Consider the following 16,873-nt stretch of genomic DNA (forward strand, 5'->3'; position numbering starts at 1 on the left):
GTGCTAAGAAGAATGTGTTCTGCAAATGTGTTTCTGAGGCAAATAGAGGTCTCTTGGAGGAAACTAGATCCTCGTTAATGGTTCCAGAGTCTTACTGCCCCCTTCCACTTGATGGTCTGGAATCCAGTGGTTAATGGAGAGGTAAAAACAAAATCTTATGAAACCCAGATCAACATTTGTGTGCAACAGCTGGCGAAATTCAGCAATGGTTAGGGACTAGAAGAATCCCAAAGTCAGTAAGAATTTGTTTCACCTTCCAACTTCCATTGCCTAGTTTGCACTCAATTTTAACAGAACAGTGCAGCAGAATCCTATCTTGCTGTTCCAGTAATAGTAGAGTGATTTTGATGGGAATGTGTTGGAGTTTATTAATGGTTTGCAGGAAATAAGCAGTTTGGGGTTGTTTCCAGGATGGATAATTTTGAAGTTGGTCAAAAAAGGACATTTTCTTTTGGAATTGGAACAATGAATTTTGGGGTTATGTTCCTTTACTGATGATCACCTGCTTAGTCATGGCAGGTTGTGTTATAGGCTATAAAAATGAATGTTATAGCAGGGGAGCAGAGTGGAAGATCAAGAATGATTTGGTGGGATATAGTGTTGTTCGGTCTCAGTTTGGGAAAACTGGATCAATCCAAGGTGATGTGGCAAGCAGGGAGGAGTATACAAGATGGGAAGTGATAGAATGAGCTGGGACCTTTCGTAAGAAGTCAAAGCTTTTGTGGCCAGCTTTTCACTTGTAGGATGTCTCCCTGAACAATCATTTCTTGACGAATGAGTAAATATTTAGATCTTGTCGAATGTCAATGCATAAGACTTGTATTGATGTGAGGGGTAAATTCTGGTAAACTGTTTTATTTATGTGGCTTTGCTCTTTTTCATATTTTAAATAGGAAGGGGCTAGAGCAGTGGTAAATGTATCAGATGATGTTTCAAGTGATGAAGATGGGGAAGCTGGAGTCCAAGCATTCGCACAACATCGCAATTTTGACCGAACTTCAAGTGACTGTGTATTACGGAACAGAAAATCTCACCAATACAAAAGACACTACATTGCTGAGGTTATAATCCATTTATTCCTCAAAAGGTCTTCAAACCTGTTCAGCCTTGAAATGTTCGTACAATATTTCAATATGGTACAAGTACAGTGAGCAACAATGGCATTGATGATAAATCCAATACCTAAAACCTATTAGCATTTATTTTATCATGAAACACCAGACTGTTACATTATCTAAGTAAATGCTAGGCAGATGGGAGTGTTAATATTTTAAAATGACTTCAATTGTGGATGTTACACAATGGACATTTTCTACATATTTCTGATGTGGTCTTCTATATTCGTTTGAATGTCAAAACCCTTATTCAGGACAGCACAATGGCGCAGCTGGTAGAGTTGATGCCTCACAGTGCCAGAGACCCGGGTTCGATCCTGACCTCAGATGTTGTCTGTGTGACGTTCGCACATTCTCATTATGATCACTTGGGTTCCCTCTAGGTGCTCTGGTTCCCTCCCACATCCAAAAGACATGCAGGTTAATTGGCCTCAGTAAATTGTCCCTAGTGTACAGGGAGTGGATTAGAAAGTGGGATAGCACAGAACTAACATGAACGGGTGAGAGATGGTCGACATGGACTTGGTGGGCCAAAGGGCCTGTTTCCCGCTGTATTTCTAAACTAAAACTAAGAGGTTACGAAACAATTCTGATGATCATATTAAATGGAGTGATGCATGTATTTAATCCTGACAAATGAATTAAGTTCAACATCTCACTATTTTATATCATACTATTTTACAGGAGATTGTTAAATCTGCCGCGAGTTGCAGTTCACGAAGTTCTAGGCAAGATTCAGAAAGCACACGCCAGGAATCGGAAACCGAAGATGTATTGTGGGAAGACCTTCTGCAGTGTGCTGAATGCCGTACTTCCTGCACTAGTGAGACAGAAGGAGAGAATAGCCACTTGACTTCCTCTGGAAAAAAGGAGTACCGAGATGATCCATTTCACCTGGTTTGTTTCAGCATTCTTTACATATTTTTAATTGATGTTCATTAGATTAAGATTTATAGTTTGCAGTTATACAATTGCATCCTGGTTTTTATTTTTAATCATTTTTCCAACTGAGGTGGAGGGGGGTGGGACATGGCAATATTTTGTATAGACTTGTACAGTTGTTACAAATCAGTTTTTGTTTTTCTAATTATTTTCATGGGCTGAGCAAGACCGTACCAACTTATCAATGTTTAGCTGTCATGAGTAGATGCAGTTGGTCCACCTTGCAAAATCGATGTAATCTTGTGGTGATGGTGCCTTCTTTGGTGTTTGGCAGGAAATTCCAGGGTAGTGACCCAGTGACAATGAACGAACAATGATAAATGTTCATGTTAGGCAAATGTTGCTTGTTCACAGCTTATTTTCATGCTCGCCCTGGGTTTACTCTATCATAAATGTCCTCTTTCCCAATTTCCTTCTAACCTAATAAGCTTTTTTCTCCTTCCATGTTCTGAAGAAAGTTGTTAACATAGGTGCAGCCTGACCTGCAAATGTCCAGTGTTTTTCTGTTTTTAGATTTCCAGCACCTGCAGTTTTTAAAAATTGTTATGTTACATTGCTGTACAAGTTGAAGAGACATTTTATAGGTCATGGTGTTCCCACAGTATAGCTGTTCTTGTCCATTGTGCTGGTAGGGATTGAAGATTAATTAAGGCATGGTGTAAGGAACTTTAGCAGTTTGTTTTAACCATCTTGTAAGTGGCCTGTAACGGAAGGAGCATCGCAAGTACAAAGTGTAGTGTGGGCAAGACATTCAAATGAACTGTTCTACCCTAATTTGAGTGCTTTTGTTGCTTCACCCATCTGGTCAAGTGATGCAAATTCCATTCTTCTACTCGTTAGGGTTTGGGGGTTCATAGAGAAATTCATTGTGGAGTTTCTGGTTCCTGTCCTGCTGTCACATCCATGTTGTTGATATGGCAGAAACTCTGAAATCTTTCTCAGTGGTGAACTCCAGGTTGTTGACGTTAGTGACACTGAAACCATGAACATTAAAGATATTGGGTAAGATGGCTGTACTGTTCAAGTTGATCATGACATTTGATTATCACTTTTGTGACATGTTATTTTCTCCTGTGTTGTTATTGGGGTGATAATCTGCACATCTGGTTCATTCCTGCTCCCAAGGAAACTGTCCCAGTCATCCCACCTCCCTTTATTTCCCTGTTCTTCCGCAAGTTATTCTTTCTCTCATCTACTCAATTCCTCTCTACTTCCCCTTTCCATTAACCTACACGTAAAGGGTAATTTATCATAGCTAGTTAATCTATCTGCATATATGAAAAGAAGCCTAATATGTCATGGAGTGCACGTAAATTCTGCATGTACAGTGCCTGAAATCAGGATTGAACAATGATTCCTAGAGCTTAGTTTGCAATATTAAACCATTGTATCAACAAACCCCCCAATTGTACCTGGCATTTCACAGTTGAAATCTAGTTCACCACGTATTGGCTGTGGATTGTTTTAGGAATCTGAATTCCATGGCAGTAACACAAAAGGAAAGTTGTGGAAAAATGAACTTTGTTGCGCAACATTTTTTATTAAAAGTCCATACCAGAAATTTAGACACCAGGGAGATGGGAAAAACACTAAAGAAAACAGCCATTTCACCAGGGTAAATTTAGATCGCATATTTACAAATAGATCTAGTGAACAGGCAGTTCATGGATATTGCTAAGAAATGTTGTAATTTATTGATTTTAAGAATGGTATAAGTTCAATTGGTGTTAAAAGTAAAAGTGAGGCGGTGTTCATGTGAGTCAGCTACAGGCAATAAGCATTGCTTACAAAAAAAAACATTTCAAAAATTATTATGTAGTATGCTCTTTAACTATCATATGTCCTTTTCTAGAATCATTTGCCATGGCTTCACAGTTCCAGTATAAGCTTCGAAAGAGTAAGTGCAATTGTCTGGGAATGCAATGAATGCAAGAAAGCAGATATGTCTGTGATGGAAATCAGTGGCATGATTATGAAAAGAGTGAGTACATGACTACAGTTCAAAGAACTGTTTACTGCCCACATTATGTCCTAATTACAATAGCAATGGAATATTATACATGCAACACATGCTGTTTCCAGTCAATGTTCTGTTTTTACAGGTGTCCATAAGTTGATTTTTCTCAGTAAATCGGAAAGAGTACAAAAATCACTCCACAACTTAGTAATGAATGATATAAAAAGCATGAGATTGTTAAGAAAGAACAATTACTAAAAGTCAAGAGAGAGGAAACTATTTCTGTCACTTGTAGGATTAAACAATTGTAGATGTAAATCAGTCTGAAGAAGGGTCTCGACCCGAAACGTCATCCATTTCTTCTCTCCCAAGATGCTGCCTGACTCGCTGAGTTACTCCAACATTTTGTGTCTACAAACAAATGCGTAAAGTTGGACCTTTGAATTGAATAATATTATGGAAACTTTTGAATTTAATATTAATGGAAACATTAAAATTTTATAATATTATGGAAGTTTGTTCATATGTCGGGCTATCAATAAATCGGGTGTTAATAACCTGGGGAACACCTGTAAATGATTCAGATTGAAATAGTGGGAAGCGGGAAATGAAAAAGCAAGCACAAAATTCAGCTTAGATTTTGGAAAAATAATTATCTTCCATTAGCTGATAATACAATTGCTCTGAAAATTTATTAGAAGTATTGGAATTTTATTAAGTCCAACAGGCTCTGATGCTCTAATGAATTAAAATGTTGTTTTCATCCTGAATTTGTATGATTCACAGATAATGATTCCACAATTCTTTTCTTTTGAAGATGTGTAACTTTACTATTCTTTAATCATCTACAGGTTAACAGCTACAAACAAGGTATTGGTTACCAGCTATTTGGGAATGTGGTTTCTCTGATTCTTGGCATCACACCAGTTTTGTTCAGACTCTTTCAGCAGAAAGATGTAGAGCAACTCGCATCACTGTCTGCTGCGGAACTCTTTTTTATTGCATTTGGTTCAAATGCAAATCTAACTGTTATTATGGTCATCTTAAGCTTTGTGGTGCGTGTGTGCCTCATGTGGATCTTTTTCTTCATGCTGTGTGTAGCTGAGAGAACATATAAACAAGTAAGCAGGTTATTTCAAGTATTATTAAATTGATTATGATGAATCTTGATTGATTTGTGTTACTTTTTTCAGTTACTTTAATATACTAGAACATAAGTTTATGAAATTACTCTAATCATATTTTATCATGTTTGGCCAGGAACAAGAAGTAATAGAAGCTGAATTTGATGTATGAACAGGATTAGATAAATTAACCCAGAGAGAAATTAATAATTTATAGCATCTTTAGGAAGATAGTTGTCCCTACACAGACCTTGTAATATAGCTGTTCACTTAGTCTCACTTGACTGCATGTGTTTTTTTAATTTTGCTTCTTGGACTCTCATTTTGTCACTGTCCGTCCGCAGTTGGACACTTTTAATGTCATAAAGATAAATTAACTTTTGTATATTTAAAAATAATCTAAGTTTATGTTTACCAACTCTTTGACCTATGGGTAGTTTTTCCTATTTACTTCAGAAGGCCCCTTGTAATTTGGACATTTTTATAAAATCTCCTCTTAAACCTTCGCTGTTTCAATAACGCTTCCCAATTTCTCTCCATTAACCTCTGTGTCCTAGATTGCCCATGCAGCAAAGTTTCAGGCTCCTAGTACTTGAAAAGAGGGTTAAATGTAAAAAGAATGCTAATAAACTGAGGAAGTAATGTCGGAAGTGTCACCGTTCATGTTAGGTGTTAAAGTGAGGCCTGGTTTACTGCGTCGAGCAGAAATGGAAAATTCCAAGGCCTGGGAAAAGAAATGGGGCGTATCTGGTGACCTGGCCAATATTTCTCTTTTAATCCCCATCATTAAGGGTTGATTATTTGGTCATTATATCGTTGCTCTTTGTGCAAACCTAGTGTAAACAATTTTGCTGCTGAATTTGTTAAAATGTCTATATTTCAGAAGTGCTCCATTGGCTATAAAACTGTTTCAGCCAAGGTGAAAGAGATAATGGTGCTGTGCATATACCAGGCTTTTATTTGGCTTTCTAATAATTTAAAATAGTTTTGAGAGTTTTCTCAAAAAAAATGGTGTCCAATGATGGTGATGTTTTTTTTGTTTCAACATATGCTAATAAGATTCAAAGGATATTTTGGTGTAATATACCCCTGGTGTAATAGGCCTGGACAATAATGTTTTGGCGGTGAATGTGTTTTTGTTTAAATGTACATTAAATCTGAGGCATACCTTTAAACAGCCCTGTTATTTAATGACAGATTATTATTTTGTTTTTTGTTCCTTGTTGCAACTTCAAGGAATAGTTAAACAACTTGCCTTTTGTTTCATAGAGATTGCTATTTGCCAAACTTTTTGGCCATTTGACCTCAGCAAGACGGGCCAGAAAATCTGAAGTTCCACATTTTCGACTCAAGAAAGTGCAAAATATAAAAATTTGGCTTTCATTACGTTCATATCTCAAGGTAAATTGAACTTATTGCCAAATTTTGAATCTAAATGTATCTGCATTCCACAATAATTCCATTGAGGATCCTTAGAGTGCTTGAGAAAGGGCTATCTTTATGGATTAAAGCTTTTGGTTGTGCCTAGTGGCCATGTCAGGGACACTATTCTTCAGGAATTTCCACTTCCTGACACATAAGAGAATGATAATTTTGCTGGAAGCTATCATGGCAAATGAAAGAAGGGAACCACAGTGAGAAACTGTTCATTTCGGATTTCAGACCAGAGAGCCACTTGTGCTGCCAAAGATTGACACTGTTTAGTTAATGTTGCAAGATATCGTCGGAGACAGTTGGCTAGGAGGCTCAATTTCATTCTAGTTTTCTGGAGAGCAGCTTTCCAGGAAGGAGGATAAGAAAGTAAGTGGCTACAAACAAATGGGTGGGGTGCTCTTCCAATTCTTAGAATTCTGGCAGCTGCAATGAATCAAATCCATCATGATAGTTTTGTAGAAAAACACAAATAATATCCATTCTCCTCATTGAAAAAATTGTGAGCTTGCTAAGATGTATGTGTTCTTTTATATTTTTCTGGGTAATAAAGAGTATTATTGGGTAGAAATCTCTTCTTTATACTAGTACTAACACTGCGATACAATGCATTTTTTAAATTCTGATATCCAGTGCAGATATGGAATTAGATTGCTAATGATATCCTCCAGGGGCACATTGGTGGCAGGGTGGAGGATATTAGCAGGATAGTTTTGCAGAAAAACACAAATATCATCCATTCTCTTCATTGAGAAAATTGGGAGCTTGCTAAGATGCATGTGACCTTTTATACATTCTGTGTTCCATATACTCTAATGACATTCCTTTATTTTGGCAAGAAAAAGTACACATTTTAACTCTCATTCCAATCATTGGAGGTTAATTTTTTTTAGCCTGTATCATAAAATATGCTAATTGTAAAGAAGGAACCAGTTTTTAACATGTTCAATTGTAGTGTAGAGGTAGCTGGTATACAAAACATCTATTTTTCTCTAATAATTACTTCACTGCAACTTAGAGCCAGTTTGGAACATGTTTTTATTAAAGGTATTTATATTAATTGATGTATTTGTGTAATTTCCCTTTCACCTGTTCCTCATTCCCAATGAAAGGCCCGGATATTAAATTAAATTAATACTGATATTTCGTGCTGATATTGCCTTTACATTTCCGTTCTCCTGGTATGTTGTTTGAGATCAAGAGCACATTATGTGGATATGCTTTTGTCCTCAGAACACAATTGTGGTATTCTTGTCAGACCAGGTTTATAAGGTATTAAAAGACACACGATGATGCCCATTAATAGAATTTGCTGTGAATAACAATACAGAATGTATATGTTGTTTGGCAAGAAACCCTTCTTGCTTAAGTCCATACTCCGCCACCTCCAGTTTAAATTCCATTTGGAATATTTTGGAGGACCAAGAACCAAGAACTCTTATTTTGGGCAATGGACATTTGGGTGAGGATGAAAAAAATAAGTTTGAAACACTTAGAGAAGTTTTCATAAATTCAATGACACCATCAGACTGATAAGGCCTATTTTGTTATAAATATGGGGATAGTTTTCTATATTGAACAAAGTTGACAAAAAAGTGTAATTCCAATGTGACGTTTATGGTCTGACAGAATGTACATGGAGATTCTTTTTTATATAAATGGATATTGTTTTCTTGTATGTTATACAGCAGATGACTAGTATCTAGATTTAATTTTATGATGTGTGGGAAGAAACTGCAGATGCTGGCTGCAGATAGACACAAAATGCTAGAGTAACTCAGCGGGGACAGGCAGCATTCTGGATAGAAGGAATGGGTGACGTTTTGGGTCGAGGCCTTTCTGCACACTCACACAGAATGGTCTTGACCTGAAACATCACCCATTTCTTCTATCCAGAGATGCTGCCTGTCCTGTTGAGTTACTCCAGCAATTTGTGTTTAATTTTGTGACTGCAGTTTTCATTGATTTTTAACTTTGGGGTAAGAAGACACTTTGATACCATTTAGAAAGTGACCAAACTGTAATTTCATGTTAGGATGGCAAGAGTACATCTTCCCTCTGATGTTAGAATAATCATTTAATTTGTGTGGTACCTTTGTACATGTGCTGTGTGCTTCATTTCGTATCCTGCTGCTGATAGAATCCTGAAGATTTCTGCCTATGCATTTAATTTAGACTTTTAAGTTGACTGGCTGCATAATAAATAGTGCAATTTAATTTCCATGTACATTTAATCATGAATCAGCACTTCAATGAATCCAGATGAAATTGGATGGGTACTTATCCAATAAAATGAGAGTGGCATTTACTCTCTAGCTATAGAGAATCAGCAATTTATCCTGAGAATCAGCAATTTATTCACAGACATATTCGTAATTCGTAAAGTTGCTGACTTTAATATCACATGGTTTTGCAGTTAAGAATTTATGCCAATATAAATGAATAAGAACAAGAATAACATATTGCTTTAAAATTCCTATTTTGGAGAGATAAATAGGGCTTTTGGACAGGGTTTTCTCCATCGCTGCTCCCACACTCTGGAACTCACTACCCCAAACTGTCAGAGACTCCTCACTCACCACATTCAAAACATCACTGAAGTCTCACCTGTTCAGCACTGCCTTCAATCACTGACCGTCACCTCACCTTCTTTTTCCTTTTCTCTTCGTTTACTTATTTATCTATTTATTTTCTTTTATGTTTTTAGTAAACCTTGTAAAGCGTCTTTGAGTGTTTAGAAAAGCGCTATATAAATGTAATGCATTATTATTATTATTATTATTATTATAAAACATAGGAACATAGCCTTGTTATCCTTCCAATGCATGTGAATTTGGAAACACTAGCTCTATTGATGGAAGTTAATGACCACCTGTGAAAGTGAGTGTGTGTCGGCAATTTCCTAAAATGGCATCTGATTCCAGCGCTGGAATGGATGCAACTGATTTGGATTCATTTGTAATCATGCTGTTTTAATTTAATTAACAATTGCCATTTAACAGGATGGCAATTGCACAAAAAAATCCTATGTAATTGGAAAGGGTCCTGATTTGTCCATAGGTACTAAGACTCTGAAGGCAGTAGAGCCAAGTTAATAAACAAATTGTCCTTTACTCCGCCTTTAGCAATAATTTCAAAATATATCCTATTTCCCATTAACCACAATCCCTGTGCACAAGAATTTTTGCTTGAGACTTCACATTCACAATTAGCAACATTAAAATACATTTATCTTTAGTTTTATTTCTTTAATTCAACTCTCTTGATCACACCACCTGTTTATAATTATTCCATTGGCAAAGCACAACACTGAAATGGTAATTTAGTTTTTATTAAAAATCTACAATGCATATGAATTATGAAATTACATTTATGTACAAATCTATATGGGGTGGGGGAGTAATGGCTAGTACATCATAAATAGGATTCATGTGACACTGGCAGCTTTTGCTGATGCACTTATTATTTGATAAGCCACGGAATAGCAGGCAGTAAGGATATCAAATGTTGAAGAGTTTAACCATGATCTGCTGCTCTTTGGCTTTCTACCACTGAAATAGTCATACAGCATGGAAACAGGCCATTCAGCCCAACATGTCCAATCAGTGGGCACCCATTCATAATAATCCCATCCTCGAATCTTCAATGTCCAGGTGATCCGAGGGATCATCCAGCCATCTGTTAAATGTTAGCAGCTCTGCTTTCACTATTCTCTCAGGAAGTGCATTCAAATATTCACCACTCTTTGACTCCCTCCAAAACTTTCACCCCTTGCTCTAAATCTATGTCCTCTAGTTTTATTCCTGATAAGGGGACAAAGATTGCTGCAATCTACCTTATTGATATCCTTGACAAATTTTCTGTATCTCAATCCCAATATCTCCTCTTAACCTGTGCTCCAGGGAAAACAGACCTACGTTCTCCAGTCTCGCCTGTTAACTCAAATGTTTTATCCCAGGCAACGTCCTGGTGAATCTCCTCTGCACTTTCTTCAGCACTATCAAATCCTTCATAGAGGACGCTGGCGCTGTTTGTTCGCCGCTTCTCCGTCAGGATAGTTTGTCTGTTTGTTTTTATGTTATGACTGTTTTTGTAAAGCGCTTTGAGCACCTGGTAAAGCACTATATAAAATAAATGCTTATTATTATTATTATATAGTGTGGCGACCGGAATAGCACACAACACACCTGCTGATGTCTGATCAGCATTTATGAAGTTGAGCAACAACCTTCCTTCTTTTGATTTCTCTCCTCTCTGCCCTGTGGCCCACCTGGACATATAGCTACTTCTCCCCCCCCCCCCCCCCCCCCCCGTCTCACATCTTCTGTATTTTCATCTTTAGCCTTTGTCCAACTATCTGCCTATCAACCCCACCCCAGCCCCCGACTTGAATCCACCTATTACTTGCCAGGCCTTGTTCTGCCCGTCCTCTCTTCCAGCTTTCTTCCCCCCACAACAATTAGTCTGAATAAGGGTCCTGACTGGAAACGTCACGTATCCTTGTTCGATTCAGAGATCCTACATCCTGAGATGTTGCCTGACCCACTGAGTTACTCCAGCCCGTTGTGTCTATTTTTGATTAAAAGTATTTATGGAACTCGGTTGAGGGGAAAAAAAACATTTTACTGGTGTGTCAATAAAAAAGTGTATTTTTATATGTTACAGAAGTTACAGAGAGAGAGTTTTATTGGTTCTTAGATTGTATCTGAATCTTGTACTAAAATCTGTAGGAAAATCTATTTAAAATGCAGGTACAAATTCAACTAGCCAGTTAATATGTACATAAGGACATTTCACTAAGTAACCTATAGATAAGTTGTTTTTGATTTTTAAACTGTAAACAAGCTTTTCAATGGAAAGTTATGTATCAGTGAGGACTACTGATCCATTCTTTCTGGTCATTTATTAAATATTTTTACATATTATTAGTGATCTTTAAATGTTCTTGTAGTAACCAGCGTATAAAGGTTAAAAATTGTACCTTGTAAAATATTAATTCAGTTATTAATCTCTTAAAACAGAGACGAGGTCCTCAGCGATCAGTCGATGTCATCGTTTCATCTGCATTCTTGTTGACTCTATCTGTGGTATTTATTTGCTGTGCACAGGTAAGATTATACTTGACCACAATGTTTATCTTGTAGTTTGAGTATTAATTTGTACCCATCTTCCTTATTTCTTACATTGTTCCTAAAAGTACCCTCTCCCTTGTAGGGCCCACTACATATAGCATCATTGTGCAATTTCTCAGTAATGTCATCTCAGGCTATTGCTGTTCTCTTTAATCAATAAAACAGCTCCTCTCCTCTTTACGCACTTCATCTCATCTGTAACATCTATTACCTGAAACATTAAGCTGCCAATCTTGTCCCTCCCTTAGCCAGGTTTCTGTCGTAATAGTAATGAAGTCCCACATGTTTCTAGACGCTGAGTTCATCTTACTTGTCAAACCTCTAGCAATGAAATAATTGCAATTTAATCCAAACTTATTTCCTCACTCTCTGCCTGTCCTGTCATTGCTGTCATTGTCTTCTGGATCAATTTCCAGTCTTCCACTTACCAAAGTACTGCTTTGGATCCCATCGCCCTGCCAATCTGCTTTAAACTCTCCCTGGTAGCACTTGCAAACTTGCCTGCCAGGATAACGGTTCCTCCTCCAGATCAAGTGTAACCCGTCCCTCAAGTACAGGTCACCTCTGCCGCAGAAGAGGGCCTAGTGCCACAAAAATTTGAATCACTTCCCCCTGCAATAACTCCTGAGCTACGCATTCATCTGTCCTATCTTCCTATTCCGATCCTTTCGAGCATGTAGCACTGGGAGTAATCCAGAGATTACTACCCTTGTGGTCTTGCTTTTTAACATTATTTCCTAACTGAAAGGCATTGGTGTATAGAGGGACATGTGCCATTGTACGCGTTCACTGAAAGTTAATCTAGATTCAGCAAACATTTAGGGGCTTAAGGGGCTTGACAGGATCCATGTGGAATTATTCTTTCTCCTAGCTGGGTGTCTAGGACCAAAGGTCAGAGAATCTAAATTAGGGGATGTCCATTTATGACGGTTGAAATTAAGAAAAACAAAGTTCTTCATGATGAATTTATGGAATTCACTATGAAGTAAGCTGTGGAGGCTCAGTCAATTAATATAATTGAGATCAAGAATAGTATATTTTTAGATATTAAGGATTGTTGTGCCCATGTAGGATAGTGACATCAATGTCAAGGACATTGTGATGTTATTGAATAATGGACCAGAAAAAATGCTGAGTGACTACATAATAAAATGGTCCAGCAATTGAATGGGGAAGGACATGGCAAATGGAATATAATGAATAAAAATGAGGTTATCAAAGTGGTAGAAGAAAACATATGTAGAGTTATTTTTAATTTAACCTGTTTTCTCTTTTTTTTTTTGTAGCTGCTTCATATCCATGAAACTTTCCTTGATTTTCACTACAATTGGGAGTTGGTGATCTGGTGTGTCTCATTAACATTGTATCTATTGAGATTTGTCATGCTTGGATCTGAGACAAATAACAAATACAGCAATACCTCAATATTACTGACAGAGCAGGTGATCAACTAATTTATTTTCTGATACTTTCTTTAAAAAAATGGACGTGAATTTCTTACCATAAAAGTAAAATGTCGTGAATGCTATGAATTTGAAATAAAAACAGAAAATTCTGTTGGACAGAGAGATAGGTGATGATTTGGGTTTGTACCCTTCTTCAGAATGATTTTGGGGGGGGGGGGGCACAACTGGAAACAAGAAAAGGCATGGACAAATCACGGCTGGCAACAGATTACCTCAGGCAAGGTGGTTCCCTGATAGGCCAATTGTTGGCTAGGGATGGTGTGGTGGCAAGTGGGAGACATCGTTGTGAACTGTGGAACTGGTTAACTGACTTTTAGTGGAGGAAATGGGAGCTGAAAAAGCGAGGGGAGGGCAGAGAGAAATGTAGCAGTCACCTAAAGTTAGGGAATTCAATATTCATACTGCTGGGTTGAAAGTTAGAAACGCAGAATATGAAGTGCTGTTCCTCCAATTTGCGTGTGAATGTGGGAGATCTAGAAGGCCTTGGGACCAAGAGTAAGTGTTCAGCGAAACGGTTTCCGAGTCTACGCTTGATCTCACCGATGTGCAGGAGTCCACACCGGGAATACTGGATGCAGTAGATAGAAACATAGAAAATAGGTGCAGGAGTAGGCCATTTGTCCCTTCGAGCCAGCACCGCCATTCAATATGATCATGGCTGATCATCTAAAATCACCACCCCGTTCCGGCTTTTTCCCCATATCCTTTGATTCCCTTAGCCCTAAGAGCTAAATCTAATTCTCTTGAAAACATCCAGTGAATTGGCCTCCGCTGCCTTCTGTGCCAGGAGTTCCACAGATTTGCAACTCTGGGTGAGGTTAGAGGTGCATGTGAACCTTGGTGTTACCAGTAGCAAAATCAGACTAAAGTTACACGTTGATTTTCTCAATGCAAATTGTTTTAAAATCTGTTCATTGATTTGAATGGTATATGTTGACAAAATGCAAACACCAACTTTCAGAGATTGGCTGTCTATTTACCAACAATCCATGATTCTTCCTTTCACTAGATTAATTTATATTTGAAGATGGAAAAGAAACCTAACAAAAAGGAAGAGCTAAACTTGGTGAATAATGTCTTGAAGCTTGCAACAAAGTTGCTGAAGGTATAAAGAAATTCCAAACTATATTTTGTGACTAAAAAGCATTCTTTTAAAAAAATTTACAATATAAATTGAAAGTAGATAATTAATAACATGTAATATGAACAAATTTGATTCACCAGATTCATTCTCAATCTAAATTACCACACATGATCCTGGAAACAAACGGGTCGATGTAGACAGCTGATCTTACCAGACTAGTCTATACGATCATGCTAGGCAGCAAAATTCAGACAAAGAGGAAGCATTGGGTGAACTATTGCTGAGGCACTGTCTCCAGAATAATCCTTACACGCTTTGACCAAATATAGAACTGGGCTGGAACAACTTCTTCAGTCTGGGGCGTCAAGCACATTAGATTTAGATTTAGAGATACAGCGCGGAAACAGGCTCTTCGGCCCACCGAGTCCGTGCTGCCCAGCGATCCCTGCACATTAACACTATCCTACACACACTAGGGACAATTTTTACATTTACCCAGTCAATTAACCTACATACCTGTACGTCTTTGGAGTGTGGGAGGAAACCGAAGATCTCGGCGAAAACCCACACAGGTCACGGGGAGAACGTACAAACTCCGTACAGACGGCGTCCGTAGTCAGGATCGAACCTGAGTCTCCGGCGCTGCATTCGCTGTAAGGCAGCAACTCTACCGCTGTGCCACCGTGCTAAACATTAATAATGTTTAGATTCCGAACCATTTGGAAAAATAATTGAATTGTATAAAATGCTTTGCGATAATTATAAGGATTTAAGTAAATTAAAAAGTCAAATTTTGTGTTGAAAACTCAAGGGCTCTTGCCTTTAAAGAATCTACAGCCTTGTATGAAAAATGGCCACTGTTCAAGGTCATTTGTTCTGAGGGTCAAAATTTGAACACTACATTGATGTTGGGAAAATTACTTAATGAAGTGCATCATTGGGAGTACTTGGATAGATTAGGAAGCAGAAAAGTAAGTGTTGTAAATAGCATTTGTATTTTCTGAAATGCATCATCAGCAATGAGATAATGTAATTGCTGTAATACCAGTGGTACTTGATAAATTAATGTTCAGTTGATAAATGTTCATGATAATGCAGTTAACTCCGTAAGATAATTTTGCTCAATTATAGTGCTTTTTTTCCTCTGAGGGATGGGGGGGGGGGGGGGGGAGACAGGAAGAATAGATTCCCTTAACAATAACAATCAAATCTATTTCTTTAGTATTAGTACTCTATTGGAAATAAACCTCTACCAGTTACAATAGAATTTAACCCCTGCAAAAATGTTGCCTATGTTACATCAGGCAGAGATAATATAATGATGGGAATGAAAAAAAATGGTTAAGGATGTGGTTAAAAGATCAGAATCAAAAGCATGTGTTGCCAAATTTAATGATCTGTGAAAGAATGAGATTGTTGCAGCTGGTCTTGGTGGGGGGGGGGGGGGGAACAATGTGAAAGGGAGTGATGAATCTTCTGAAAGTGCTGACACATTCAAAGCAGCCATGGGGGGGGGGGGGGGGGGGGGGGAAAGCAAATGTAGACATCACAGCAGCCTTTCCAAAGGAAATGAAACAAATCACAGAGAAACGTGGCTAATCTCCTAAATGAGTAATTGATGTGGGTGAGACAAAGCTTCCTTTGAAAGAGAATTATTTCATGCACATTTATTTTGAACCCAAGATGTTGGAATCCAGAGTTCATGGCATTGATGGCTGGGTAAGGGCAGCTGGGAAACAAGGTAACAATGTCAGGACAGTCAGTGAGTTGCGGCACAAGGCAGAATAGTGGCAAGTGTTGTTGTCCAAAGCAACAAAGAAGATTAAATATGTTTGGGAGGTTCAAGGGACAACGAGAAATTGCTTCAAAACTTAGGTAAAAATGCACTTTTGTAAACTATGATATATTGGGATATTAACGATTTAGTAGGTTAACATGCATAATACAGAGATGACCCTAATATTGCTGTTGAAATTTCAGATTACCCCAACAATTACACTAATCAATAATTAAATATATTGCCTCAAAGAATGATAGCAAGTAAGAAGAAATGTTTATAAAATTAAGATATTCAGTAGAAAGAAAATACCTAAAATAGAGTGGTCAATGTAGCAACCACAGCATTTAAGTGGCATTGCTGGTCTATTTCAAAAATATTTTGTAATGTTTAATGTGCATTTTTCTTTAGGAACTGGACACCCCTTTCAGATTATATGGGCTGACTATGAATCCGCTGCTGTACAACATCACCCAAGTGGTGATCCTTTCAGCTGTGTCTGGTGTTATTAGTGACCTTTTGGGCTTTAACTTAAAGGTGAGTTTCTTGCATTAGATCCAGATAAGAGAGTGTAGTTATTTCCTATGAATGTATTTTATTGTTAATATCATCATCTTTAGTGGTGAATTTTGTGGTTAATTGTATTACATTTTTGTGAATGTATACATATCTGGCAAAATAATTTGCAATTCATCAGTAATTTAAGTTTGGTATAATTTGCTGAATTATGATCAATATATAGGATATAATGTATCTAGTGCACCTATCTGATTTTTGCTGCTATACCTGTTTCATTCGGGTTCCCCCTGAAGAAGCTAATGCAGAAAGGTTGGATAGTTTAATAC

General features: G+C 37.6%; 1 protein-coding gene across 9 annotated transcripts in view; it reads left to right on the plus strand.

Moving 5' to 3' along the window:
• LOC144604900 (protein PHTF2-like) overlaps positions 1-16,873 on the plus strand; it is a 77,538-nt gene that overhangs the window by 49,258 nt on the left and 11,407 nt on the right. For 8 of the 9 annotated variants that reach the window (XM_078419731.1, XM_078419729.1, XM_078419726.1 and 5 more), the window contains 9 exons: positions 894-1,061; positions 1,800-2,012; positions 3,910-4,038; positions 4,866-5,135; positions 6,408-6,539; positions 11,591-11,677; positions 12,988-13,143; positions 14,177-14,272; positions 16,440-16,565. In XM_078419731.1, the coding sequence (XP_078275857.1) occupies positions 894-1,061; positions 1,800-2,012; positions 3,910-4,038; positions 4,866-5,135; positions 6,408-6,539; positions 11,591-11,677; positions 12,988-13,143; positions 14,177-14,272; positions 16,440-16,565 (1,377 nt within the window). The remainder of the gene's footprint in view (positions 1-893; positions 1,062-1,799; positions 2,013-3,909; positions 4,039-4,865; positions 5,136-6,407; positions 6,540-11,590; positions 11,678-12,987; positions 13,144-14,176; positions 14,273-16,439; positions 16,566-16,873) is intronic. The other variant, XM_078419733.1, reaches the window with a different exon arrangement.

The sequence above is a fragment of the Rhinoraja longicauda genome, chromosome 23 (genome assembly GCF_053455715.1).
Source record: "Rhinoraja longicauda isolate Sanriku21f chromosome 23, sRhiLon1.1, whole genome shotgun sequence".
Classification (NCBI taxonomy): Eukaryota; Metazoa; Chordata; class Chondrichthyes; order Rajiformes; family Arhynchobatidae; genus Rhinoraja; species Rhinoraja longicauda.